This window comes from Musca domestica, unplaced genomic scaffold, assembly GCF_030504385.1.
Source record: "Musca domestica strain aabys unplaced genomic scaffold, Musca_domestica.polishedcontigs.V.1.1 10, whole genome shotgun sequence".
Taxonomy (NCBI): Eukaryota; Metazoa; Arthropoda; class Insecta; order Diptera; family Muscidae; genus Musca; species Musca domestica.
The window spans coordinates 15833375-15861348 of NW_026712115.1; the positions used below are offsets into that span (position 1 = coordinate 15833375).

Consider the following 27974-nt stretch of genomic DNA (forward strand, 5'->3'; position numbering starts at 1 on the left):
CTGCGCCTTGCGATTATTTCATATTTCCAATAAAGAAGCTTTAGTCACTTGGTAATTATCTCTGACGGACTCATAATATTTTTTTACATTTATTTTATATTGTTTGTCTTCTTCATCTTCTGTACCCGCAAAAAATACACTCTCAAACACACTACGTAAATTTTGCCAATCTTCATTACGCGATTCTAATTTTGTTTCTATTAAAGAATCGCTTAAATCCTTTTCTGGCATATTTCTCAATTTTGTGCATTCGTCCAAAAGGTTGTCCGCTTCATATTCGAACTTAGCGCAACGTACGGACTCCATTATAGATTATTTTATTTTCATCTTTTTTTATTTTTATCAAATTTATTTATTTATACGTATCTATTTGTTTAATAGTTTTATTGTATTTGTCTTGTAATTGTTTATCTTCGTTTTTTTTTTTATATTACACTTTCAAACTGTAACGTTCAATTTATTTATTATATAATAATTTAATGAAGTTATTCCAATTAGATTTAAAAAATGTGTGAAGTATAATTATTATTTCTCAATAAATATTTAATATATAAAAATTTATTGAAAATTCAATAGTATGTTATATTTTTTTTTAAATTAAATATTTTTTTTATTATTAAATTTATTATTTTTATTGTATTTATTCTTTTATATTATTGTTAGTTAGTATTAGTTTTATTTGTATTCAATATCAATTTATGATACGTTCAGTACTTGTGCTACGTTAAAATACGTTTACGACAACCTTTCGTTACGTTACACTAACTTGCTCACTTTTCCTGAACACTTTCTAAAATAATCGATGGTCAGTAAGACAGCTGACAGACCGATGTAAACAACAAGGAACAGGTGATAATGACTTGTTCAATGTTGTAGAATGGCAGATGACCAAAACAAAGACAAATGCCAAAAATGATGAAAAAATTTAAGTGGGAGTGATCTTTAAAATGTGTTAGTGTATGTGTTATTTTAGAGTGTTAGATGTAAAGCTTTGACTGTATTTCACAAATTATTTCTTTGAAATGGCAGTGTTAATTTTTTGTAAGTATTAGTGACAACAAACAACACAAAGCCGCCACTTTCGAATGCAAATTAAAACAAAACAACAGCACTTCTCACTACTTTACAATTAATTTTAAATTATTATTATTATTTTTTTTATTTTTTTTTTTTTTTTTGGAATTTTGTTGGCAAATCAGCCGATTCTTATTTTTTTATCCGGCTTGAAGGACCATGTACAAGTTCCGATACGGTCAAAAGGACTTGTAGGGATTCTAATTCTACTGAGTAGATTTAGAATCGAAGATTATTGTTGAACCAGACGGACAACAATATAAATTTGCAAACTACAACAACACAACAAGTATTCTGACGATACTTATGTTTGTTGTCAGCAAATAAAACACTAAAAATTCAAACTTATGTCGCTGGCGGTCAATTTATTGTAAATCAATTGATCTGGCGATCGACCCTTTCATTTCTTTTGACCTCAAGAAGAAAAGTGCTTTTTTATTGTTGGTAGTGATGGGATCTCATCGATTAATTATTTATCCAGGTCGATGAGGTCCATTTCGATATCATCATCCAAGGGGTTGGGAAGATTCCCATTGTTTGGAAATTTGACCATATTAATTGCAATTATAACGCTTAGATTCTTTGGCATGCTAGCCAATTCTATTTTGTTACCAGATAGCACTATTTCAGTTTATTCATTCTTCACATCTTGAAATATTTTCGTCTTTCTAGCATCGCCTGTTATTTTAAAGCCCCAGCTTCTAATCCTCACAATCATTAGATTATACTCATCAGATCATACTAATAGCATTGATCAATCCACCCTTCATTGACGTTAATTCCAACAGAAGGATAAACCGACTTGTGAATTTTCTTCTTTATCTGCCGCCCCTTGAATGGATTTCCGCAGACATAAACCTCGACTGCAAACCTCCTTTCGTGCTGTTCTTCTAGTAATAAGTACAAATATTCTTAATTTTTGAGTTTAAAACGCAGAAGGTTCAAAAAATGTCTTTTTATAATTATCTCTAATATAACAAACATTCAAATTGATATCTCTAGTGCAACGGTAATTCACTGGTCAAGTTTAGTCTGCTATTAAAAAACTTGTGGAAAATATATGTAGATGACAATTACTGCTAGAATTCAATAACCACTTGTAATTCAATACACAGGTATCTCTAAATAAATGTAATAAAACTAATAAAACATGTATACTGCTTAAACTAATAAGAGACTGAACAGTCAAAACGTTTAGAAATATTAAGTTTTACGAAAAAGTACATGGATGCAGAGGGTAATTTTGTAACGAATATATCAGAAACCATTGGTTGTAGTAATACAACTAGTTTCTGTGTTATTTTTTTTTTTTTTGAACACGAAAAATTACTAAATATGGAATATTCTTCGAGTGAAAATCAGTCTAATATTATTGTGTATGAAAACCTACCTTTATGTCACTGCTGCTTCTTACAACAACATCTTGGCCACCGCAGTTTGTTGTTGCAGTCAGTAGCCCATTGGATGTAGCAACAAGATGGAGGTTTAAATCCGATCCAACCAGGTCGCCCTTTCCTGAAAATATTATGAAATGTTAAGTAATAATAAGCTAGTTTTATATAGTGTAAGAGGAGTTTAGAGATGCGGAAGGGTATTTTAATGGTTTCGAAAAATATTTTCCAAGGATATGCCTATAAAGTGGTATCTGTAGTTCGTTCTAGCCCCGGATGCAAAACATTGAACATATGTATAGGCACACGTTTTCCGGATATTTGGTATTTTTTACGAATTATGCCATATTTTCTAATGGATTTGTGTAAAATTTCGTATTTGTAATTCAAAATGGGTTCTACAAACGGTGTCATTGTCCATGATCCACGGTTTCGATGTAACGGAACTAACGATACCCCGTTTAATTTTTTAAAATTTAGGTATTAAAGACTCGCAATAGATAACAGTCCTTGTGGTATAAAATTGCCTATATATTCCTGTTTTTTTTTTATGTCCCCCCAGACACTCCAGACACTTTATAGTTTTTTTGAAAGCTTTAACTAAATTCTCCGATCGATCTTAATGGTATTTGTTGTTTGAAGTGGAACACGTTTGAACCTAGATTATTTTCGGAGTACGGAGTAAATTTGGATGACATAGGATGACACATTTTTGTCTCTATTAGCCATTGCTTCAGCCTACTCCGTCACCGTCAATTAAAGCCATAGATTTCCGGTGGAGTTGAAACTTTTCGAATAGTACCTCTCGGACCACCGAGTTAACTGGAATTGAGCCAATGTGATGGATATAATACAAATATTGCACAATGTGTAACCAGACCGTCGTGGCTAGATGCCTATGAATGAACCATTTTACCTCTTGATCAAAAATCGCTCCCTTCTAAACATTTCAAAGATAAGTTATATGGTTCCACTCTTTGTATCCATTTGCATTTGTTTGTACCATAAAGAAGGAAGCGAGATGGACACATAGTTACTTTTAAGGGTCTTCATAGAATCACTTTCTGAGTCGATTTATGCATGTTAGTCCGTCTGTCCGTCCTTACATGTATTATTGTGAACAAAATGCAGATCGCATTCGTTATCCGATTGAGATCGAATTTTCTAAACAATATGTCTTTGGCCCAAGGACGAACCCTATTGAAAATAGTGATAAACGGATCAGATTTAGATATAGCTCCGATATGTTTATCTTCAACCGATTTCGCGTTAATTGTTAATTGCACCAAATGGCCACTATAAGTCCAAAAGTCATGAATTCAGGTACATCTGACCGAATTCAGTCTAGAAGCAGGTATACCAATTTGATGAAAAACGGATCAGATATAGCTATAGCTCCCATATGTATCTCATCCAATTTGGTGTTTATGTTTATGTATATATATATATATAGATATACAATTTTTACTTCCATGCTAATTTCTAAATAGAAATAAATATTCATTCCAAAAATTATAATAGATGTTCACCGTCGGGTTTACATATTTTACATACATATTTTGATTAGCCTGATATTATTTCAGCCAACGGCTTTAATTTGAGTGTTAAAAACCTATAACAATCCCATGTGAAAACTGAGCTCAATTTTTGGTATAGTAATGAGCTTATAAACATTTTCAAAGTAGCTGTAATTTGGAACTTGTATTTCCGACATTTAAAATGCCGGGCTGCGTGGTATTTAGTTTTGTCCGCCTCATAATTAGTAGTAGAATGATTTTATAATAGTCAAAGATAATTACTCTTTTACATCTATTACCGTAAGATGTGAATTAATTTTGATGTCATTTAAACTGAGCGTTGGAGACCCCATAAGGTCCATATTTTTTTCATCATTGTATACTTCAACGACGATTAAACATATGTTCGGTAGGGTGCGACATTCTAATATTCGTCATTTTTTTTCTTGTTTCTGCCACTATTTCCAACTGAATGAGTTGAAATTTGTTCCCAACCAATAATCTATTGGGAGTTAAAAATGCAATAGAATGCAAAATTTTCTTTTCTGACCACACATTGGTTGGGAAAGTGCACTTGGTAAATGCCTATGTTGACAATTACCTGTAAGATGGTTCTCTACCCCAGAGTAGCCTAAATACAATTTTTTTGATTGATGAATGTGGTCAAGACTAAGATGGATCCTACTCCGAAAATTTAAAAATTTATGAGAAGAGGTTTTCTACCCCCATAAAAAATATGCCAACTAAGGGCTAAAATGATGATTATACCAAAAAGTGATCATTTTTTGCAAGGATGGTTTATTCTCAAATTACCAACATTTGCCGAAATCAGTATGAAAAATATGGTTAAAATATAAAATATACTTGAAATCGGGTTTATGATCATTATCATGACCTGCAAAAGCTATTTAAGGTATCTTGAAAGTTTAGGAAGAATTTATAGAAGGATATAAATCCTTTTCTTACTAAATATCCAATTCGCTCTACTATTTTGCACCCTTTGTATTCGATATTTCACTCATTGCATAATCCCAATGAATTCTGCATTTTGAGTTCTCATTGGATGGATTATTGTCTTGAATGTAAGTTTTGTTTGTTTAAATGTGTTCGCATCTTCCAGCTGAGGCACGATAGGTCCTGGAGTTGAAAGCTAGTTATCAATTTTGTTGTAGATATCAATTTTAGACATGAAAGACGGTCATTAAACATCGTATTGCGCACTCATTTAATATTATTCAGTCAGAATTCAAAACAATGAAAAATATACACTTTATTACAATATGTCAAAATGAAAAAAAAATAGACAAAAATTATTTTTTCCCATTCACATTTTTATTGGCGTATTTTCACACATTTTTTATTATTATTTTTTTTTTGCCAAGATATCATTCCGAAGTTGTATGAATTGTAAAATTCCGTCAACCCGTCCTTGTGTTATAAGCGAAGTAACTAACATAACTATCTTATACCATTATTTTGAAATTCGATTCCATTAAACATATTTTCTCTATATTTTTTCCGATTTTAGAATTTTTGCAATATTTTTTTATACTTGACTTTTTAGCGATTTTGAAAAAGTAATTATCCTTTAACTTTGGTTTGACTGCGTTCAATTATTCCGATATCATTTATTCAGTTTCGCCACCACATAATTCGATACTACAACTTAATATAAACCGTACATTCGAAAAAAGTCGAAATAAAAATGTTAATATATCACATTTCTATGCGTTTTTTTTTTTTTTTTTTTTTTTAATTTTATCCTTTTCGGCCAAGAGACAATTCCGAACCAGCATGAATTGTCCAGTCCAGCGGTTCTTGAGTTAGTAACTAACATAACTTTGTGTTGTGTTAGTTACTACGCTTATAACTCAAGAACCGCTGGACTGATTTTAACAATGCATGCTGACTGATTTTAACAATGCTGACTTCCATGCTAATTTCTAAATAGAAATAAATATTCATTCCAAAAATTATAATAGATGTTCACCGTCGGGTTTACATATTTTACATACATATTTTGATTAGCCTGATATTATTTCAGCCAACGGCTTTAATTTGAGTGTTAAAAACCTATATGATATAGAACATCTATAACAATCCCATGTGAAAACTGAGCTCAATTTTTGGTATAGTAATGAGCTTATAAACATTTTCAAAGTAGCTGTAATTTGGAACTTGTATTTCCGACATTTAAAATGCCGGGCTGCGTGGTATTTAGTTTTGTCCGCCTCATAATTAGTAGTAGAATGATTTTATAATAGTCAAAGATAATTACTCTTTTACATCTATTACCGTAAGATGTGAATTAATTTTGATGTCATTTAAACTGAGCGTTGGAGACCCCATAAGGTCCATATTTTTTTCATCATTGTATACTTCAACGACGATTAAACATATGTTCGGTAGGGTGCGACATTCTAATATTCGTCATTTTTTTTCTTGTTTCTGCCACTATTTCCAACTGAATGAGTTGAAATTTGTTCCCAACCAATAATCTATTGGGGGTTAAAAATGCAATAGAATGCAAAATTTTCTTTTCTGACCACACATTGGTTGGGAAAGTGCACTTGGTAAATGCCTATGTTGACAATTACCTGTAAGATGGTTCTCTACCCCAGAGTAGCCTAAATACATTTTTTTTTTGATTGATGAATGTGGTCAAGACTAAGATGGATCCTACTCCGAAAATTTAAAAATTTATGAGAAGAGGTTTTGTACCCTCATAAAAAATATGCCAACTAAGGGCTAAAATGATGATTATACCAAAAAGTGATCATTTTTTGCAAGGATGGTTTATTCTCAAATTACCAACATTTGCCGAAATCAGTATGAAAAATATGGTTAAAATATAAAATATACTTGAAATCGGGTTTATGACCATTATCATGACCTGCAAAAGCTATTTAAGGTATCTTGAAAGTTTAGGAAGAATTTATAGAAGGATATAAATCCTTTTCTTACTAAATATCCAATTCGCTCTACTATTTTGCACCCTTTGTATTCGATATTTCACTGATTGCATAATCCCAATGAATTTTGCATTTTGAGTTCTTATTGGATGGATTATTGTCTTGAATGTAAGTTTTGTTTGTTTAAATGTGTTCGCATCTTCCAGCTGAGGCACGATAGGTCCTGGAGTTGAAAGCTAGATATCAATTTTGTTGTAGATATCAATTTTAGACATGAAAGACGGTCATTAAACATCGTATTGCGCACTCATTTAATATTATTCACTCAGAATTCAAAACAATGAAAAATATACACTTTATTACAATATGTCAAAATGAAAAAAAAGTAGACAAAAATTATTTTTTCCCATTCACATTTTTATTGGAGTATTTTCACACTTTTTTTATTATTTTTTTTTTTTTTGCCAAGATATCATTCCGAATTTGTATGAATTGTAAAATTCCGTCAACCCGTCCTTGTGTTATAAGCGAAGTAACTAACATAACTATCTTATACCATTATTTTGAAATTCGATTCCATTAAACATATTTTCTCTATATTTTTTCCGATTTTAGAATTTTTGCAATATTTTTTTATACTTGACTTTTTAGCGATTTTGAAAAAGTAATTATCCTTTAACTTTGGTTTGACTGCGTTCAATTATTCCGATATCATTTATTCAGTTTCGCCACCACATAATTCGATACTACAACTTAATATAAACCGTACATTCGAAAAAAGTCGAAATAAAAATGTTAATATATCACATTTCTATGCGTTTTTTTTTTTTTTTTTTTTTTTTTTTGTAATTTTATCCTTTTCGGCCAAGAGACAATTCCGAACCAGCATGAATTGTCCAGTCCAGCGGTTCTTGAGTTAGTAACTAACATAACTTTGTGTTGTGTTAGTTACTACGCTTATAACTCAAGAAGCGCTGGACTGATTTTAACAATGCATGCTGACTGATTTTAACAATGCCTGCTGATTCGGAATTGTCTCTTGGCCGAAAAGGATAAAATTAAAAAAAAAAAAAAAAACCCATAAAAATGTGATATATTAACATTTTTATTTCGACTTTTAAAATGTACAACCGTAATGTTTTATTTTACATGTTTTTTTGGTTTAACTTACTTTTATCAAATGTACATTTGTAGTGTTTTTTTTTTTTATTTCGGATATTAATGCCAATTTATTTGATTGGCTCGATTTCTTGAGAACTGAAATTGAAGGCGGTTTATATTAAGGTGTAGTATCGAATTATGTGGTGGCGAAACTGAATAAACGATATCGGAATAATTGAAAGCGGTCACACCAAAGTTAAAGGATAATTACTTTTTCAAAATCGCTAAAAAGTCAAGTATCAAAAACAAAAAATTCTAAAAGCGGGAAAAATATAGAGAAAATATGTTTAATGGAATCGAATTTCAAAATAATGGTATAAGATAGTTATGTTAGTTACTTCGCTTATAACTCAAGGACGGGTTGACGGAATTTTACAATTCATACAATTTCGGAATGATATCTTGGCAAAAAAAAAATAAAATTAAAGAAAAATAAATAATTTAATATACATATATATATATATATATATATATATATATATATATATATATATATATATATATATATATATATATATATATATATATATATATATATATATATATATATATAAAGGAAAGTTGTGTTAGTTCCTACGCTTATAATTCAAGAACCGCTGGACTGATTTTAACAATTCATGGTGATTCGGAATTGTCTCTTGGCCGAAAAGAATGAAATTAAAAAAAACGCATAAAAATGTGATATATTAACATTTTTATTTCGACTTTTAAAATGTACAATCGTAGTGTTCTATTTTAGATGTTTTTTCGATTTGACTTACTTTTTTCGAATGTACATTTGTAGTGTTGTTTTTTTTTAATTCGGATATTAATACCACTTTATTTGATTGACTCGATTTCTTGAGAACTGAAATTGAAGGCGGTTTATATTAAGGTGTAATATCGAATTATGTGGTGGCGAAACTGAATAAATGATATCGGAATAATTGAACGCGGTCACACCAAAGTTAAAGGATAATTACTTTTTAAATAATAAATGCGTGAAAATATGCCAATAAAAATGTGAATGGAAAAAAATAATGTTTGTCTCATTTTTTTTTTTCATTTTGACATATTGTATTAAAGTGTACATTTTTCATTGTTTTGAATTCTGACTGAATAATATTAAATGAGTGCGCAATACGATGTTTAATGATGGTTTTTCATGTCTAAAATTGATATCTAGCTTTCAACTTTGAAAGCTAGAACAACAAAATTGATATCTAGCTTTAGCATTTAAAAAAACAAAAATTACATTCAAGACAATAATCCATCCAATGAGAACTCAAAATGCAAAATTCATTGCGAATATATATAAAGGGTGCAAAATAGTAGAGCGAATTGGACATTTAGTAAGAAAAGGATTTATATATTTCTATAAATTCTCCCTAAACTTTCAAGATACCTTAAACAGCTTTTGCAGGTCATGATATTGGTCATAAACCCGATTTCAAGTATATTTTACATTTTAACCATATTTTTCATACTGATTTCGGCAAATGTTGGTAATTTGAGAACAAACCATCCTTGCAAAAATGATCACTTTTTGGTATAATCATCATTTTAGCCCTTAGTTGGCATATTTTTTATGGGGGTAGAAAACCTCTTCTCAGAAAATTTTAAATTTTCGGAGTAGGATCCATCTTGGTCTTGACCACATTCATCAACAAAAAAAAATGTATTTAGGCTACTTTGGGGTAGAGAACCATCTTACAGGTAAGTGTCAACATAGGCATTTACCAAGTGCACTTTCCCAACCAATGTGTGGTCAGAAAAGAAAATTTTGCATTCTATTGCATTTTCAACCCCCAATAGATTATTGGTTGGGAACATAGATTTGGGATGTATGTAGATTTGGGATGTACGTCTATATGCAATAAACTTCGAAATGTCGGCATTTTAAATGTCGGAAATACAAGTTCCAAATTACAGCTACTTTGAAAATGTTTATAAGCTCTTTACTATACCAAAAATTGAGCTCAGTTTTCACATGGGGTTGTTATAGATGTTCTATATCATATAGATTTTTAACACTCAAATTAAAGCCTTTGGCTGAAATATTATGCTTAAAAATACTAACAAAATTGCATAATTTATATATATATATATATATATATATATATATATATATATATATATATATATATATATATATATATATATATATATATATATATATATATATATATAAATTATGCAATTTTGTTAGTATTTTTATTACATTTATTTTATTACATATGCGTGCTGTTACTTCCAGGAGTTGTTATCCACTGCCTCTGCTCCGATGCCGCTTTGCTGACATTGCGGCACCGCATTTGGCTACTCAGATATCGAGAACCTGTGGAATTGTTAAAGCACACGCATAAAGCGTGTAATTGCTTGACAAAAGCCAAAACTGTGGGAACAATGACATAAACGTGTTTCTTCACGATAACTCCTCCCTTCTAAGTTAGGGCCGTCCACGGTCCCAGCGTTAGAGTTTTTATTGCAACCTCCATAGATTTAGTTATAAGATTTTTTTTTTTGCGGAGGCCCTGCATCGGAGTGAGTAAGCAACCAGTCCTATAAGTAATAGAATTCCAATGGTCGATAAACTTGCGATATGACCTTGATAGACCGCATTTTGTAGGTGATGGATGTGTTGGAGATTTTGTTAGTTGACATGATGGAGATAGAACGTGCTTAGTATATCAGTGTGTTGCGTTAGGTTAATCACAGAAGCCCATGGAATATCTGGTTGTAGGGGTGTCGTTGCATTTTCGTTGTAGTGCATCGTGTTATTGATTCTAACGATATCATTGAAGACAACTAGGTAAGTACCATTGACCGTAACAGGGGGTTCGTTGTTTTCTTCTACAAACGCCAGTTGGACATTGATGACCACCAAACCATCGCCTATCACTGTAATTTGTGGGATTAGTTGGTCAACTGTGTTGGTCAGTTTGTCTAAGTCATCATGATCAGGTGTCCCAGTGATGTATTTCAGGACTGTTTCTAATGTATTCAGGCTTCTCGCTTGCCTATGATGAATATTTACCGTCTGTATCAGGCTACTTATTTGGCTTACGTCCGCATCCAGCAACTTTCTCATATGAGTTTGGGAAAAGTGGTTTGTAGCTGTCTCGTCTCTTAGTAATTCGTATAAGGTTAGGTTTTATGTGGCTAAAAGTACTATATCTTCGATATCGTCCAGATTCTTGTCAATTTTAAGGCATAGCGCTATTTCCATCAGTGTGTTGTGGAAGCGCTCTATTCACGCGCATTCACGATATCTATGTCGAAGTGATTTTTCAACGTAGCCTTAATGGTGTGTGAGTTAAGCGACTTTTTGTTGTCACAATAACTGGTTTCTGTACCATGATACATATTGATCAACTGTATTAGCTGTGGTTTAACATCCACTATAGTCCTGGATTTTAGTGACTGTGCTATCGCCAATTTTGAAAATTTGACGATGCAAGTCAGAAAGTACTTTGAACCGGTAAAAAAGATGTCAATGTATGCGTGTCTGGGCAATAAGCTGCCTTTTTGGATGACGATCATACTTTGCCTGGGAACATACTCGGCAGTTTGCCACCAGCTGCTTCGCTTTCTTTTTATTTTTGAAAAAAAAAAAAACATAGTCTTTCTGTTGTTCATTCGGGTCTGATATATCGATAACTAACTTCTCCGTGTGTCTGAACTTCACATTTGGAAAGAATTCAACCAATTTATGCTGGAATCGTGCCAGAGTGGGAAAGTCGCACCGCAGTGCGTTTACTACATTCGTTTTTACAGACTCTTGTAGGTGTTTGATCAGATCATCGTTTGAACAGAGCATTGTCTTTTTCCAGAGATACTAAAAGTTCTTATCTGAGACTTTGTAACTTCTTCTACGATTATCTGATTGCGAAAACAAATGTTAATTTCTAAGCGTCTTTAGTGCCCAGACGATGGCCAACAACTCCCGCTCACTAGTAGCGTAATGTTCCTCGCTTTCGGATAAAATGCGGGAGATCATAGAGATAGGTCTGCCTCCTTGCGAGAGGACAGCTCCTATTGCGTGTGACGATGCATTCGTCGTTAAATGAAATGGTTTCCGAAAATCTGGATATGTTAGCGTTACGTCTTCGGACGTTAGCATTTCTTTTATTGTGTTGAATGCGCCTTTTTGTTCACATGTCAATTCAATTTTGATTTTTTTCGAATTGAATTGTATTGACTTTTTCTGTTCTAATTCCACTTTGGGAAACTAGAAATCCCAAATATTCAACCTCAGTTTGGATGAATTTTGATTTTTCAGCCGAAATAGACTTCTCAGTACTAATTCTATATTTTGTAAGTGTTGTTGCTCCTCTTTCGAGAATATGATTACATCGTCTACGTAAACAAAACACCTTGTACCGATGTGTTCTCTTAACACGTCATCTATCGCCCTCTGAAAAATGCTTGGAGCATTCTTCAGACCGAAAGACAATCTATAAAACTCGTATTTTCCGTTTTTTATGGAAAACGGGGTTTTATCCCTATATGGTTCTGATAGCGGTATCTTGTGAAAACCCGATTTCAAGTCAATTGTGGTAAACAAAATTACTTCCACCAAGATTGGACAAGCTTTCCGTGATTTCAGGAATCGGATATTTATCGCTGATAGTTTTCTCATTAAGTCGGAAATCTATCACCAAACTTTTTTTCTCTTGTTTAGTTTCGTCAAGACCATTTTTCTTTACTACCCATATTGGGTTATTGTATGGAGACCTAGACATTCGAATGATACCATTCGCCAATAAGTCCTGGATTCCTTTTTTTACGAAATCCGAAAAACCTAAAAGATACGGGTAGAATCTCGAGTTCACTGGGTCTTCGTTTTCGGTGCGAATCGTTGTTCGGCCTCCACTCCATTGACATCGATGCCCAGTGAGTCTTGTTTGTTATGTTTTGTGTGAAGTTTGTTTACAGTTGTGCGTTTATGCTTCTATAAAAGTACGGTCACACTGGGCAAAAATTTGATCGAAATTAGTTTTCCCATATTTTGCTGAACAAGTGTGAAATTTGATGTTCACATTACAGTCAAATTTGACAGATTTTGTTCGTTCAAACTGTGTCAATAACTGTTATGGGAAAACATGTGTTCACATACGTAAAATATATTTTCGACATGAAATTGTTTGATAAAACTATGATGAAATATAAATCTGACCGAGAAAAAGAGAGAGAGAGAGAGAGTGAAGGAAATATGAAGAAAATGAAGTTTCGAGGAAAATTTATTTTATAGAAAAGAAAGAAAAGACAGGTTGTTGTGGAATAAGTGCCTTGCCAAAAAAATCCTTGCGAAGGGACATTCAAATATTTTTCGAAAATCTGGATATGTTAGCGTTATGTCTTCGGATGTTAGGATTTCTTTTATTGTGTTGAACGCCTCTTTTTTTCACTGGTCAAATCAATTTTGATTTTTTCGACTGCGATGCAGAAACTCTGTCACACCTTCCTCTCTGTATGTTTGAGAGTGGCTTTGCAATCTTGGCAAAGTCTTTTATAAAACAGAGGTAATATCCCGCCAATCCTAAGAACGATCTTAATCCCCGTAGAGCGGTAGGCTCAGGAAAATTTTGAATTGTATAAGTCAATTCAATTCAATTCTGGACTTGTTTTAATTTCAATTTTGGGAAACTAGAAATCCCAAATATCCTATATTGGGTTATTGTATGGAGACCTAGACATTCGAATGATACCATTCGCCAATAAGTCCTAGATTCCTTTGTTTTCGAAATCCGAAAAACGTAAAGGATACGGGTACAATCTCGAGTACACTAGGTCTTTGTTTTCGGTGCGAATCGTCGCAACAACGTTTGTATTGCATGGAAGTGCTTCATTGGGATCTGCAAACACTCTATTGACATTTTTAATTACCTTGAAAAATGATTCTTTCAAATGGTTTGGTACCGACTTGCCCTGAAGTTGCAGATGATTTATGTCCTGTCTAGTTATGAATATAATAGTTTCCTTTACGTTGTCATGTGTTTGATTTTAAATCAATAGACGCGTTTACCTTATTCCATTTGTCAAGGCCAATGACGCCGCCGAATGATGTCAGTTCGGGTAAAAAATCAGCAACTATACCAAAAATTTTAACTGCACATTTGTGATTGATAGGGGAAACCACGTGGATTGATTTTACTGAAAAATAATGCTGAACAGATTTAATTGCTTTCAGTTCAGGTAGTGGTTTGATAAAGCTCTGTGAGGCTCCGGTGTCGACAAGGAGCATAGCATTCCTCCCCCCAATTAACTTTGAAATCCAAGGCAGGATGGGCTTTGTCCCCAAAAAATTAAGCTCATCGTTTAATTGTCATTTTCCGTATGCTCCGCTTTTTCTTCGTATGATGATTTCCACGTTGTATTTTTTATCCTGTGTATCGCCCAGAATTAGCGGGTCGTTTCGTCATATGTCAGTATGACTATGATACGTTGGATGCTTAAATTGGGAGAAGGAGGGGTCTACCTTCATAGGCTCCACTCGTTTTCTGTCAGAGTTGTTACCACTGGCATGTGGCTTCTGATAATCCGTGAACTGCTGCGAGGGGCCAACCAGTTTCTGTCTATTTACCGAATAATGCGGATTATTGTGTCCTACATTGTGTTCGTGATTAGAGAAATATTGGGCAGAGTTTCCCTTTTTATAGTTAGGATTTTCATATGATTTATTTGCGAATTTTTCGCTAAAGCATAGCGCTCGTTATTAGCGTCTACTTTTTGTGCCAATACCAGAGCAGATGGAAGTTCTGATGGTCTTGAAGCAAAAAGGATTTCGCACAGAGGTTTCTTTAAACCAGATATAATTACCCTAAGTACATCGGCCCTATACTTTTCGTTTATAGTGTCCGCTACATATAACATAATGGTCTTGTTTGCTAATAACGTTAGTTTCTTTTCTACTTCGTCGTAGAACTTTAAACATGACATTGAACCCTGACTAAGTGTGGAGAGTTCCTGTTCTATTAAAAAGATGGGACGTTTGTCCGCATAGGTAAAGTCCAGTCGTGCAGTGATTGCAATAAAATTTAGCACTGTGTTAAAAGATGAGAGTACCACATCCGCTGCACCACGCACCTTATTTCTTAGTATGGTCACTGCTTGATAGTGGCGTTCACTGCCATCATATATCTTAAGTGATTCATAAGCATTGTGCGCAGCCTCACGCCAAGACACATAGGTGTCCGTAAAATTCCGGAATTTTTGTACTTTCGGTTTCGCCAAGTCAAATTGGCCCTGAATCGCGGAAAATTGTCTGTCAAATTATATTCTTTGAGCACATAATCCTTTGCTCAGCTCCGATTTTATTAACTCACTTACTTGTTCCGCATTCAGTTTTGTTCTATATTTTCTAAATTTAACCTTTCAAACAATGTTTCTAACTCACTCATCTACTTTTCAATCACTATTTTCCGTTGTTTTACTCTTCATTTTTTTTTCACTAGCACTTCACTCATCTTAACCTTTTTTGTAATGAATTAGGTAACTTATGATGAAATTCAAGGTGGTCCAAGTAGTGCTACTTTCAATGATTTTCAGATTTCTAGTGTTTTTCAGACTTCCAGTGCATTTTCAACGCTGCCCAAGGGAAATCGTTCCTTGGTGACAGATAGTGTTCCTTATGTTGTCGTTCAGACTTCCTGTATATTCTCAACGCTGCCCAAGGTTAATCGTTCCTTCGTGTCAATTTTTCTTGTTGGGCGCCAATTATGCAATTTTATTAGTATTTTTTTACATTTATTTATTTTTTTAATATGCGTTTTGTTACTTCCATGAGTTGTTATCCAATAACTTAATTAGTCAATTTAAGCTCCACTGCCGTAGCTCTGCTACCCCTTTGCTGACATTGCGGCACCGCATTTGGCTACTCAGATGTCAAGAACCTGTGAGAATGTTAAATGTGCTGAGTAGCACACGCATTTAGCGTTCAGTTACTTGACAAAAGCCAAAACAGTGGAAAAAATGACATAACGTGTTTCTTCACGATAACTTATATAATTTATTCTAAATCTTGGTCTACATGTCAGTTTGGTGTTCTTTGTTAATTAATTCAAAAATATCAAATAAACAAAAACACTTATTGCATTAAATTAAACATTGTGTTACAAATGATCCTGTACTTAAAGCAAAATGCTGTGAAAATGTTTTCAAATTACATTTTCCTTTGTTTGGCCTTACAAAACATTTGCACGATCAAATAAGTGTTTGGCCAAAAAAGAGGAAAATAATTCATCAAATGTGTTCACGTTATTTACACACTGGTCAAATTTTGGTTTCCTGGCTGCATTTCTTTACGGGATATATTTACATGGAAGTTCCAGACGGATTAAACATTCCTATGAACCAAGTATGCAATTTACGAAAGTCGCTTTATGGACTTAAGCAAAGCCAAAGTTATTTAAAAAAATTAAATATTCAGTGTGTCACAACGACTCCTCTCAATCACTACGTTTCAATTTTTGTTCATCTCGAAACTTTATGAATTTGCTTGTATCCAATGATTTTGTAAATGTGTCTGCTACTTGCGACTCTCTTGATGTATGTTGAAGCTTTATGATTCATTTGGCTATGTAATTTCGTATGGAGTAATACTTTACATCAACATGTTTTGATCTTTTGCTGTCAGAATTTTGCGGAGGATATATCGGAGGATACCGATATATTCTCCGTCATCCTCATAAATTATAACAGGCTTATTTTCATTTAAAACGTTTAAGTTTATAAGAACTCCTCTAATCCAAAGAACTTTCGAAACAGCATAACTGTGGGCTATGTACTCCGCTTCGCTTGATGAGTCTGTTTCTGATTGTCTGTCTGTTTCTTACTGTTCCATGATACAGGGCAACCAAAAACCTCTGTGTTATCTGAGACCCAATCGGCATATATGAACCCAATAAACTCTTCTTCGCTAAAATTATCTTGGTAAACCATGTCGAGTTCTTTAGTTCCTTTAATGTAGCGAACAATTCTTTTTAATGCAGACAAATGTGTCTCGCCTAGACTGTTTTGAAATCTACCCATGTACGATGTTTGATAACAGATGTCTGGTTCGACGCTTAACATTAAAAAAAACAGGCTTCCCAGCGTTTCACGACACGGTTTGTTAGTTAACTCTTGGGTTTCTATTGGAAGAATCAATACCTTTTCCACTGGGGTTTTTGTAGGATTGCATTCTTTCATTGAGAATTATACCGAAATCTTTTTACTATGATTTTTCTGATTCAGTTTCAGTTCTATTATATTCAATATTCGTTCCCATGTAATATTGTAGGGGTCCCACAATCGGACATTTTGAATGGTGCACGTAGATCCGATTTTATCCTCTCTATTGCTTTCAAATCATTTCCCGCAATCAATACATCGTCCACATATAGCAGTGTATAACGACACGGATCGTTAAAAGATTTCCTAAAACCAATTGTTCGTTCCTTGAGCTTTGCTAAGTCCATTAAGCGAATTTCGTAACTTGCATACTTGGTTCTTAGTAAATATCTCCTCTTAAATCCCCGTAAAGAAATGCACCTTTTACATGAAGCTGGTGCAAATGGAAATGTTCCTTAACACTCACCGCTAATATTATTCAAATTCTACTAAGTTTCGCCACAGGTGAATAGGTCTCTTCATAGTCAATTTCGGCTCTCTGAAAGAAGCCTTTCGCTAATAGTCGGGCTTTGTATCGGACGGGATTACCATTTGCATCCTCTTTGATGCGAAATACCCATTTGAACTTCAATACGTTATGGATGACAGGGCGTGGAACCCAATCCCAAACACGATTTTCTTCAATAGAGTCAAGCTCTTCCTTCACAGCTCTCTTCCAATTACCTTTAAAGAAATCCCTCATGATTTCGTCATATGTTTTAGTCTCCACTATACAATGGGAAATTGCAGAGTAGGCATTTCTTGTTATAAAACCTGTTAATTTCGCCCTCAATCTTTCACTTCTTCTTGGCTCCAATGAAACAGCTTCAGAGTTTAGTGGTTCAGATTGCGTAGCCGTGGCTTAATTTTCGTTAATAGTAGTCTCTTCATCGGATGAATCGAAATCGTTATCATTTTCTGCAGAAACCAATTCATGATCTGAATTACTTTCATCGTTACTGAAATGTTCAGCAGGAACATTTTCCAAACCATAATTTTTTTTAAGTCGAACCATTTCTTCTAGACATTCTTGAGTGCCATATCATCATTTGTCAATAGCCTTTGCTTAACTATTTCCATAGATATGTCTTCTTAATTCATATTTTCCAATGCGGCCATTACCATGTCAGAAGCTTCTGGTAGCGTGACAAAAAGGTGAGCAACGGCATTTCTTTCATCCACATTTGCTCCAGACGTTTTTAATTTTCGTAAAAGCTCATTAACCAATAGTAATTATCTTCGCAAACCTGTTAAACGTTAAACTGCTAATTGTTTTCTTACCAATGACTGTCTCGTAACCGACTTCTTAACAACTTCTTTGCAGAGCAGACCACATTTCCTTCGCTGTTTTCTTGTCGCGAACACATTCCTAATAATCATCTGCTATTAGGCTGTTGATTGGTGTCCTAGCCTTTTTATCCTTTTAGAGAATGCTTCAGCTAAGTTTTGTTTGGACGTTGAATTTTACTCTATGGAATCCCGCAAATCCAACGAATCCAGATACATCCACATTCGAAACCCCCCAGTTCTCAAAATTAGTTCCACGGAATTGCAAGATTCCGTGGATTGACTTCTGCTTGATATCGCCCATAACCTCTTGTAATATTCTTGCAGAGATAAAACTCGGTGGTTACTAATTTTTTATAAAAGTTGTTTTAATTAGAGAAAAAAAATGGTATGTACTTGGAGGAGAATCAAATTTGAAGTAAGTTAAAATATTTTTTACAAAAATAAGTATTGAACAAAAAATGCAAACGTATTTGATTGAAACAATACTAAAATTACTGAGTTATATAAAGAAAAATAAACATAAATAAAAACATATGACGAAATCATGAGGGAGTTCTTTAGAGGTAATTCGAAAAGAAAGCTGTGAAGGAAGAGCTTGACTCTATTGAAGAAAATCGTGTTTGGGATTGGTTTCCACGCCCTGTCAACCATAACGTATTGAAGTTCAAATGGGTATTTCGCATCAAAGAGGATGCAAATGGTAATCCCGTCCGTTACAAAGCCCGACTAGTAGCGAACGGCTTCGTTCAGAGAGCCGGAATTGACTACGAAGTGACCTATTCACCGGTGGCGAAACTTAGTACAATTTGGATAATATTATATATATATATATATATATATATATATATATATATATATATATATATATATATATATATATATATATATATATATATATATATATATACAGAGAGAGACGGACATCGATATATAGACTAAGAACTTTAATATGATCTATAATATATGTACAGTGGTGGCCATATCATATGCAACTAAGATTCATCTACGTTAAAAGGCTATATAAATTTGTAAATTTCACAACGAAGTATATAAAGATGGGTTAATTATAGTCAATACGTTCTTACGATTTCAAATTATTACCAAAATGTGCAGCTTTTGTTTATATCTCTATGTTCACAGGTGTTTTGTTGACAAATGTGAAATTTGGTGTGGTCAAAACATATGCAACTTTATATATTTGGTTTAAATAACGGCATTTTTACAATTTCCTTTGTTCTATTGTTCTTCTTATTATTAGCTAGAGACACTGCGTAAAGAGATTTAAAGCTACCTTCACATTTTTATTGCGTTGTTTTTTCACAAAGCTAAAATAGAGTTTGTTCAAAAATGGCACGCGATAAATTTGGATTTGAGCTCAGACAACGAATTGTGACTGCGTATTCTTCTGGATTATCACAGAAATGTATTGCCGAGAAATATACCGTTCATAAAAGCTCCATATCACGCATCATTAACAATTACAAAAAAAATTCACAAGTCTCTGTTATACACCGTGGTGGTCGAAGTCGAAAAACAAGCGATCGGACGGACAAATTAATAATCAGGCACGTGAAAAAAGACCCATTTATATCTTCCTCTAAGATAGTGGAAAGTTTTCAGTTGCCAGTTTCTGCTCGCACCATTCGTAGAAGACTTTTACAAGCCTCCCTCTGCGCAAGACGTCCTGCAAAAAAACCACTGATTTCAAAGCGAAACCAGAAAAAGCGTTTGGAATTTGCCAAAGCTCATATATATTGGACAGAGAGTAAATGGAGAACTATATTATTTAGTGATGAGTCCAAATTTAACATCATTGGTAGCGATGGCATGTGCTATGTAAGGCGACCAGAAGGAAAACGACTCGAAGCACGTTACTGTAAAAAAACGGTCAAGCATGGAGGGGGCAATATAATGGTGTGGGGTTGTTTTTCTGGTGCTGGAGTTGGCCCACTGCATAGAATTGTTGGTATTATGGATAGATTTATGTATAACGACATATTGCAAAGGATAATGCTCCCATACGCAGAATATAATATGCCATTGCGGTGGGTCTTTCAACAGGACAACGACCCCAAACACGCTTCGAAGGTGGTCAAATCGTGGTTTGCCGATAATAGAGTTACGGTAATGGAATGGCCACCCCAATCCCCAGATTTAAACCCAATAGAGAATCTGTGGGAAATCGTAAACAAAAAAATTGATCGAGAAAATTGTACAAGTTTAGATGTTTTATTTTGCCGGCTGGAAGATGCCTGGAAATCAATCCCAAAAAGCGTCATTGACCATCTTATAGCGTCAATGCCTCGAAGATGTCAGGCTGTAATCGACAACAACGGATTTGCAACAAAATATTAACTTTATTTGCACTTTACTGAGCTCGATTTAATTAGTTGCATATGTTTTGGCCACTTAATAATAAGACTGAATATCTTTTCCTAATTTTTTTATAAATGAATTGAATATCTATGGAGTATATGTTTTTTTTTTCTTAAACTACAAGCAATAAAAAATAATATTTAAAAAAAATAATTGCATAATTTTGTTTTCAGAAAAAATTTTCACGGTTTTTGGTAAAGGTTAGATTTCAGTTGCATATGATATGGCCACCACTGTACGTTGTAGCATAAATTTATTAAGTTCGAAACCGAAAGCAAAGTTAATATACCCACCATAGAATGGAATAAAACCGACTTTATTTTCACTGTAAATTTCAGATTACGAAACTCGACTTGAAAGAGAAAGAAACAAAGAAATCATAAATATATGATCAACGCCTTTGCAAAATAATTAGGCTTATTCCCATAATTGTTTTTATACCCTCCACCAAAAAATATGGAGGGTATATTAAGTTCGTCATTCCATTTGTTACTCATCGAAATAATCATTTTAGACCCAACAAAGTATATATATTCTTGATCAGCGTAAAATTCTAAGATAATTTAGCCATATCCGTTTGTCCGTCTGTTGTAATCGCGCTACAGTTTAAACGAATTAAGATGGGAAGCTAAAATTTTGCACAGATCTCTCTTTTGTCTGCAGGCAGGTCAAGTTCGAAGATGGGCTATATCGGTCCACGATATCGTATAGCTCCCATATAACGGTACCCCCGATATACGGTGTTTTAATGATGTTTGCCACATTTTTCAATGGAATTGTCTGAAATTCCACAAAAGGAGTCCCTTGTGGGCATTTTACCCCCTCAAAAAGAATTGTCTATATAGGTCCACGATATCGTATATCCCCCATATAACTGTACCCCCCGATATTCGATATTTTGATGATGTTAGCCACATTTTTCAATGAAATTGTCTTAAAATCCACACAAGTAGTTCCTTGTGAGTGTTTTACCCCCTGAGAGAGAATTGTCTGTACAGGTCCACGATATCGTATATCCCCCATATAACGGTACCCCCCGATATTCGGTATTTTGATGATTTTACCCACATTTTTCAACGGAATTGTCTGAAAATCCACACAAGGAGTTCCTTGTGGGTACTTTATACCTAGGCAGAGAATTATCTATATAGGTCCACGATATCGTATAGCCCCCATATTACGGTACCCCCGATATTCGGTATTTTTTTGATTTTACCCACATTTTTCAACGGAATTGTCTGAAAATCCACACAAGGAGTTCCTCGTGGGTACTTTATACGTCGGCAGAGAATTGTCTATACACCCCCGATATTTGGTATTTTAATGTTTTTAGCCATATTTTTCAACGGAATGTTCACAAGGGGTTCTTTGTACACAAGAGGTTCTTTGTGAGCACTTTATCCCCCGACAGAAATTTCTCAATGTAGGTTAACGATAACGTATAGCTCCCACATAACGATACCCCGCGATATTCAGTATTTTCATGATTTAAGCCACATTTTCCAATCGTATTGTCCGAAAATCCACACACGGAGTTCTTGTCTATTATTAGAACAATTTTGATATTTTTGTTTTCTTTTTTAGTTGCTGCACAACAGTTAGGCTTAATCTCATAATTGTAGGTTTAAAAAACAACGTTTTTTTATTAGCAGAGAGAGATGGTAATGTTTAACAGGGGGTAAGGCAAGGAATACCATGGTTTCGGAAAGAACCACCAATCATCATCAGTTCCTTTGGTTTTTGTCTGTTGATATTCTCCCTTGGAGTTATTTTAAAATATCTCCTATGACAAAACATTTTACATAAGTGTCCAGATCATAAGTTTAATAGAAGAGAAACCCATGAATTGGATTAAACTCGAATTCTTTATTCATTTCTTCTAAATCTTACAACCGCACTTATAAACATTTTCATCTCTCTCCACTTGTTGTGCATTCGTTTACCTTATCGACATAGCATAACCATATTATAAAAACAAATTGTATTTATCAGTGGAGAGTACCATAATTTCGGTGAGAGCCACTACTCCGGACCACCTTGTGGTGCAGGGTATAAATATTTTAGTATTTCTTCCGTAAAACCGCACTCACAAACATTTTCGTCTCTCTCCTCTGAACGAAATAGCATAACAATGTTATGCAAAAAAGTTTGGCTTAAGTTAAAAATGCAAAAAAGTTACGCTTAATGCTATCAGCGTTGTTTTTATAACATCTTCGACGGTGGCTTTTCAACTTTATTCCATTTCGCATTATCGTTGTAGGAAAGACAGTTAAGTTAAGGTTACTGTTTGTTATGTATTTTCAATTCACCTTCCTAAAACCATAAATTTTGATAATCTTGTGTATATATATTGTTATTATGTATACATAAAATTTATTTGTCAAATTAATAAATATATGCATTGCCGACAGTAAATCATATTATATGCTAAATTTAACAAACCCACCTCATAGTTATTTACATCGACTTCTATATTGACATTGATTTGCAACAATAGACAGTTAGATCTTAATGACCGTAATTCCAGGCGTCGCAGTAGCAGCGAACAAAGAACTAACAATATAAATCAACACGCAAATGTACCAATGCATTGACAGCCGACAGCAAAAAAGAATCACAATGAATCGACGACAAAACTATCCAACCAAAACATTACACGATAGAAATGCATAAACGCACAATATTAAACAAGCTTCACACGAAACACAACAAACAAGACTCACTGGGCATTGATGTCAATGGAGTGGAGACCGAACTACGCAGACACAGCATACCAACAAAGGTAAGCATGACAACGAACGCAAGCAAAGCATACGTGCAAAACCCATACATGACAGCGAACCATACTATCAATGATCGAAAAGCAAATGCATTGAAGTCAAAATTAATAATTGTTTTGTCTCAAAACAAAAAAGAATTTTTTATAGAAACCCTTTGATATATCGTGACACGCGGCCATCATATAGAAGGGAAAAACTATCTAAGAAATATTTTCAGTTTGTGAGTGATTCGGACTTGAACAACAACGAAGGTAACAGGTGAGTCAGAGTTGTGATAAAATAAACTACTGGTGAGGTGTCGGTAAACCGAGGTGTAGAAAGCCTATGGGTGCTTCGGGAATGAATCCCCTGATGTGTTAAAGCCCTTGTGTTTCATTGAAATTTCCAATTGAGGTGTTTAAAGCCTTCAGGTTTTTTATGTTTTTAACCCTATGATGTTTTTAAGCCTCGGTACTTTCTTTGTAAACCCCTTCTTTTTCGTTTACAAAGCACTTGAGGCGTTGGAAGGCCTTGGGTTCTTCACTATCCAATCCCTTGAGTGCATAACGCCCTTGGAATCTTCGCTATTCAGCCCCTTGAGGTGTCTAAAGACCTTGAGTAAAAACCTATCCACTCTTCGAGGTGGAGTATTTCGGCAACCACAGATTTGCAACCAACTCCAGGAGACCAATGACGTCCGGTGTAATTATTCAGGCCAACGCGAGGAAACTTGCTGCAAATATTACTTTATATCTATTCATTACAGAGCTGTGTATTCTAAATCCTAATTAATTCAAAAAAAAACTACAACTATTTGCCTAAAACACAAACAGCTTACTTTTTTTACTCTCCCCCACTCTATCAATATTCTGTGACAGACCGCAAGCCCCGCAAATATACCACAGCAAGTTGGCTGGCATTACATCCAATGTAACGATTAAGCTGCGGTAGTAGATTGGAAAACCGGGGAATATTATTTCTTTAATTATTCTAGCCCCAATCAACATTAAAATTACTTTTTTGGATGGTTGGAAGTTGAATTTTATGACATCCTAAAGAATTTCACAGATTTTTTTCTGGGAATTTACTTGATGTTTGAATTAGCAGTATTTTAAAATTAAGTAAAATTTAGAAGCGGTACTGCACAAATTTTAGAAAACTAATTAAAATATGTTTCTAGATATGATTTTTTATGTAGATTTATTTAATAAGCGGGCTTACATCTAAAGTGTTATTACCGAATGATCTTCTATTTGATGTTTCAACTTAAAGATGTACGCAAAAACTCTTATCATTACAACTTAGTTATTGGTCGCAAATTAATTGTTTGTATTATGCGTAATGTATTGTAATGGCCGCTATAATAAAACATGGATATGTGCTCAGCCACAAAATATTGGAAGTCCAAGTCTTCGTATAGCCCCCATATAACGATAACTCCAGATAGTCGGTAATTTGATGATTTCAGCAACATTATTCACCGGAATCGTTTGAAATTTCGTACTGGAAGATCCTAATGGGTGCTACATCCTATGCCTAAAATTTTTCTGTGCAGGTCCAAGTCTTCGTATAACCCCCATATAATGGTACCTTCCGATATTCGGTATTTTGATGATTTCAGAAACATTATTCACCGTAATCGTTTCAAATTTAGTACTGGAAGATCCTAATGGGTACTACATCCTAAGACAGAAAATTTTCCGTGCAGGTCCACGTCTTCGTATAGCCCCCATATAACGGCAACTCCCGATATTCGGAATGTTGACGATTTTAGCGACCTTATTCACGAGAATTGTTTCAAATTTGGTATTTGAAGTTTGTTACAGGTACTACAGCATATGACAAAAATGTTTATATGTAGGTACACGTCTTCATATAGCCCCATATAACGGTACCTCCCGTTAGTCGGTATTTTGACGATTTCAGTAACATTATTTACCGGAATCATTTCGCACTGGAAATTCCTAATGGGTACTACAACCTATGACAATAAAGTTTGTATGCAGGTCCAGGCCTTCGTATACATACCGATACATCCCGATATTCGGTATTTTGATGATTTCAGCAACATTATTCACCGGAATTGTTTCAAATTGTCTGAGAGAGAATTGTCTGTACAGGTCCACGATATCGTATATCCCCCATATAACGGTACCCCCCGATATTCGGTATTTTGATGATTTTACCCACATTTTTCAACGGAATTGTCTGAAAATCCACACAAGGAGTTCCTTGTGGGTACTTTATACCTAGGCAGAGAATTATCTATATAGGTCCACGATATCGTATAGCCCCCATATTACGGTACCCCCGATATTCGGTATTTTTTTGATTTTACCCACATTTTTCAACGGAATTGTCTGAAAATCCACACAAGGAGTTCCTCGTGGGTACTTTATACGTCGGCAGAGAATTGTCTATACACCCCCGATATTTGGTATTTTAATGTTTTTAGCCATATTTTTCAACGGAATGTTCACAAGGGGTTCTTTGTACACAAGAGGTTCTTTGTGAGCACTTTATCCCCCGACAGAAATTTCTCAATATAGGTTAACGATAACGTATAGCTCCCACATAACGATACCCCGCGATATTCAGTATTTTCATGATTTAAGCCACATTTTCCAATCGTATTGTCCGAAAATCCACACACGGAGTTCTTGTCTATTATTAGAACAATTTTGATATTTTTGTTTTCTTTTTTAGTTGCTGCACAACAGTTAGGCTTAATCTCATAATTGTAGGTTTAAAAAACAACGTTTTTTTATTAGCAGAGAGAGATGGTAATGTTTAACAGGGGGTAAGGCAAGGAATACCATGGTTTCGGAAAGAACCACCAATCATCATCAGTTCCTTTGGTTTTTGTCTGTTGATATTCTCCCTTGGAGTTATTTTAAAATATCTCCTATGACAAAACATTTTACATAAGTGTCCAGATCATAAGTTTAATAGAAGAGAAACCCATGAATTGGATTAAACTCGAATTCTTTATTCATTTCTTCTAAATCTTACAACCGCACTTATAAACATTTTCATCTCTCTCCACTTGTTGTGCATTCGTTTACCTTATCGACATAGCATAACCATATTATAAAAACAAATTGTATTTATCAGTGGAGAGTACCATAATTTCGGTGAGAGCCACTACTCCGGACCACCTTGTGGTGCAGGGTATAAATATTTTAGTATTTCTTCCTTAAAACCGCACTCACAAACATTTTCGTCTCTCTCCTCTGAACGAAATAGCATAACAATGTTATGCAAAAAAGTTTGGCTTAAGTTAAAAATGCAAAAAAGTTACGCTTAATGCTATCAGCGTTGTTTTTATAACATCTTCGACGGTGGCTTTTCAACTTTATTCCATTTCGCATTATCGTTGTAGGAAAGACAGTTAAGTTAAGGTTACTGTTTGTTATGTATTTTCAATTCACCTTCCTAAAACCATAAATTTTGATAATCTTGTGTATATATATTGTTATTATGTATACATAAAATTTATTTGTCAAATTAATAAATATATGCATTGCCGACAGTAAATCATATTATATGCTAAATTTAACAAACCCACCTCATAGTTATTTACATCGACTTCTATATTGACATTGATTTGCAACAATAGACAGTTAGATCTTAATGACCGTAATTCCAGGCGTCGCAGTAGCAGCGAACAAAGAACTAACAATATAAATCAACACGCAAATGTACCAATGCATTGACAGCCGACAGCAAAAAAGAATCACAATGAATCGACGACAAAACTATCCAACCAAAACATTACACGATAGAAATGCATAAACGCACAATATTAAACAAGCTTCACACGAAACACAACAAACAAGACTCACTGGGCATTGATGTCAATGGAGTGGAGACCGAACTACGCAGACACAGCATACCAACAAAGGTAAGCATGACAACGAACGCAAGCAAAGCATACGTGCAAAACCCATACATGACAGCGAACCATACTATCAATGATCGAAAAGCAAATGCATTGAAGTCAAAATTAATAATTGTTTTGTCTCAAAACAAAAAAGAATTTTTTATAGAAACCCTTTGATATATCGTGACACGCGGCCATCATATAGAAGGGAAAAACTATCTAAGAAATATTTTCAGTTTGTGAGTGATTCGGACTTGAACAACAACGAAGGTAACAGGTGAGTCAGAGTTGTGATAAAATAAACTACTGGTGAGGTGTCGGTAAACCGAGGTGTAGAAAGCCTATGGGTGCTTCGGGAATGAATCCCCTGATGTGTTAAAGCCCTTGTGTTTCATTGAAATTTCCAATTGAGGTGTTTAAAGCCTTCAGGTTTTTTATGTTTTTAACCCTATGATGTTTTTAAGCCTCGGTACTTTCTT

General features: G+C 34.2%; 1 protein-coding gene across 4 annotated transcripts in view; it reads right to left on the reverse strand.

Moving 5' to 3' along the window:
• Nucleotides 1–27974, reverse strand: part of LOC109612410 (potassium voltage-gated channel subfamily H member 8) — a 1874382-nt gene that overhangs the window by 72182 nt on the left and 1774226 nt on the right. For all 4 annotated transcript variants that reach the window (XM_059127170.1, XM_059127167.1, XM_059127162.1 and 1 more), the window contains exon 15: nt 2465–2589. In XM_059127170.1, the coding sequence (XP_058983153.1) occupies nt 2465–2589 (125 nt within the window). The remainder of the gene's footprint in view (nt 1–2464; nt 2590–27974) is intronic.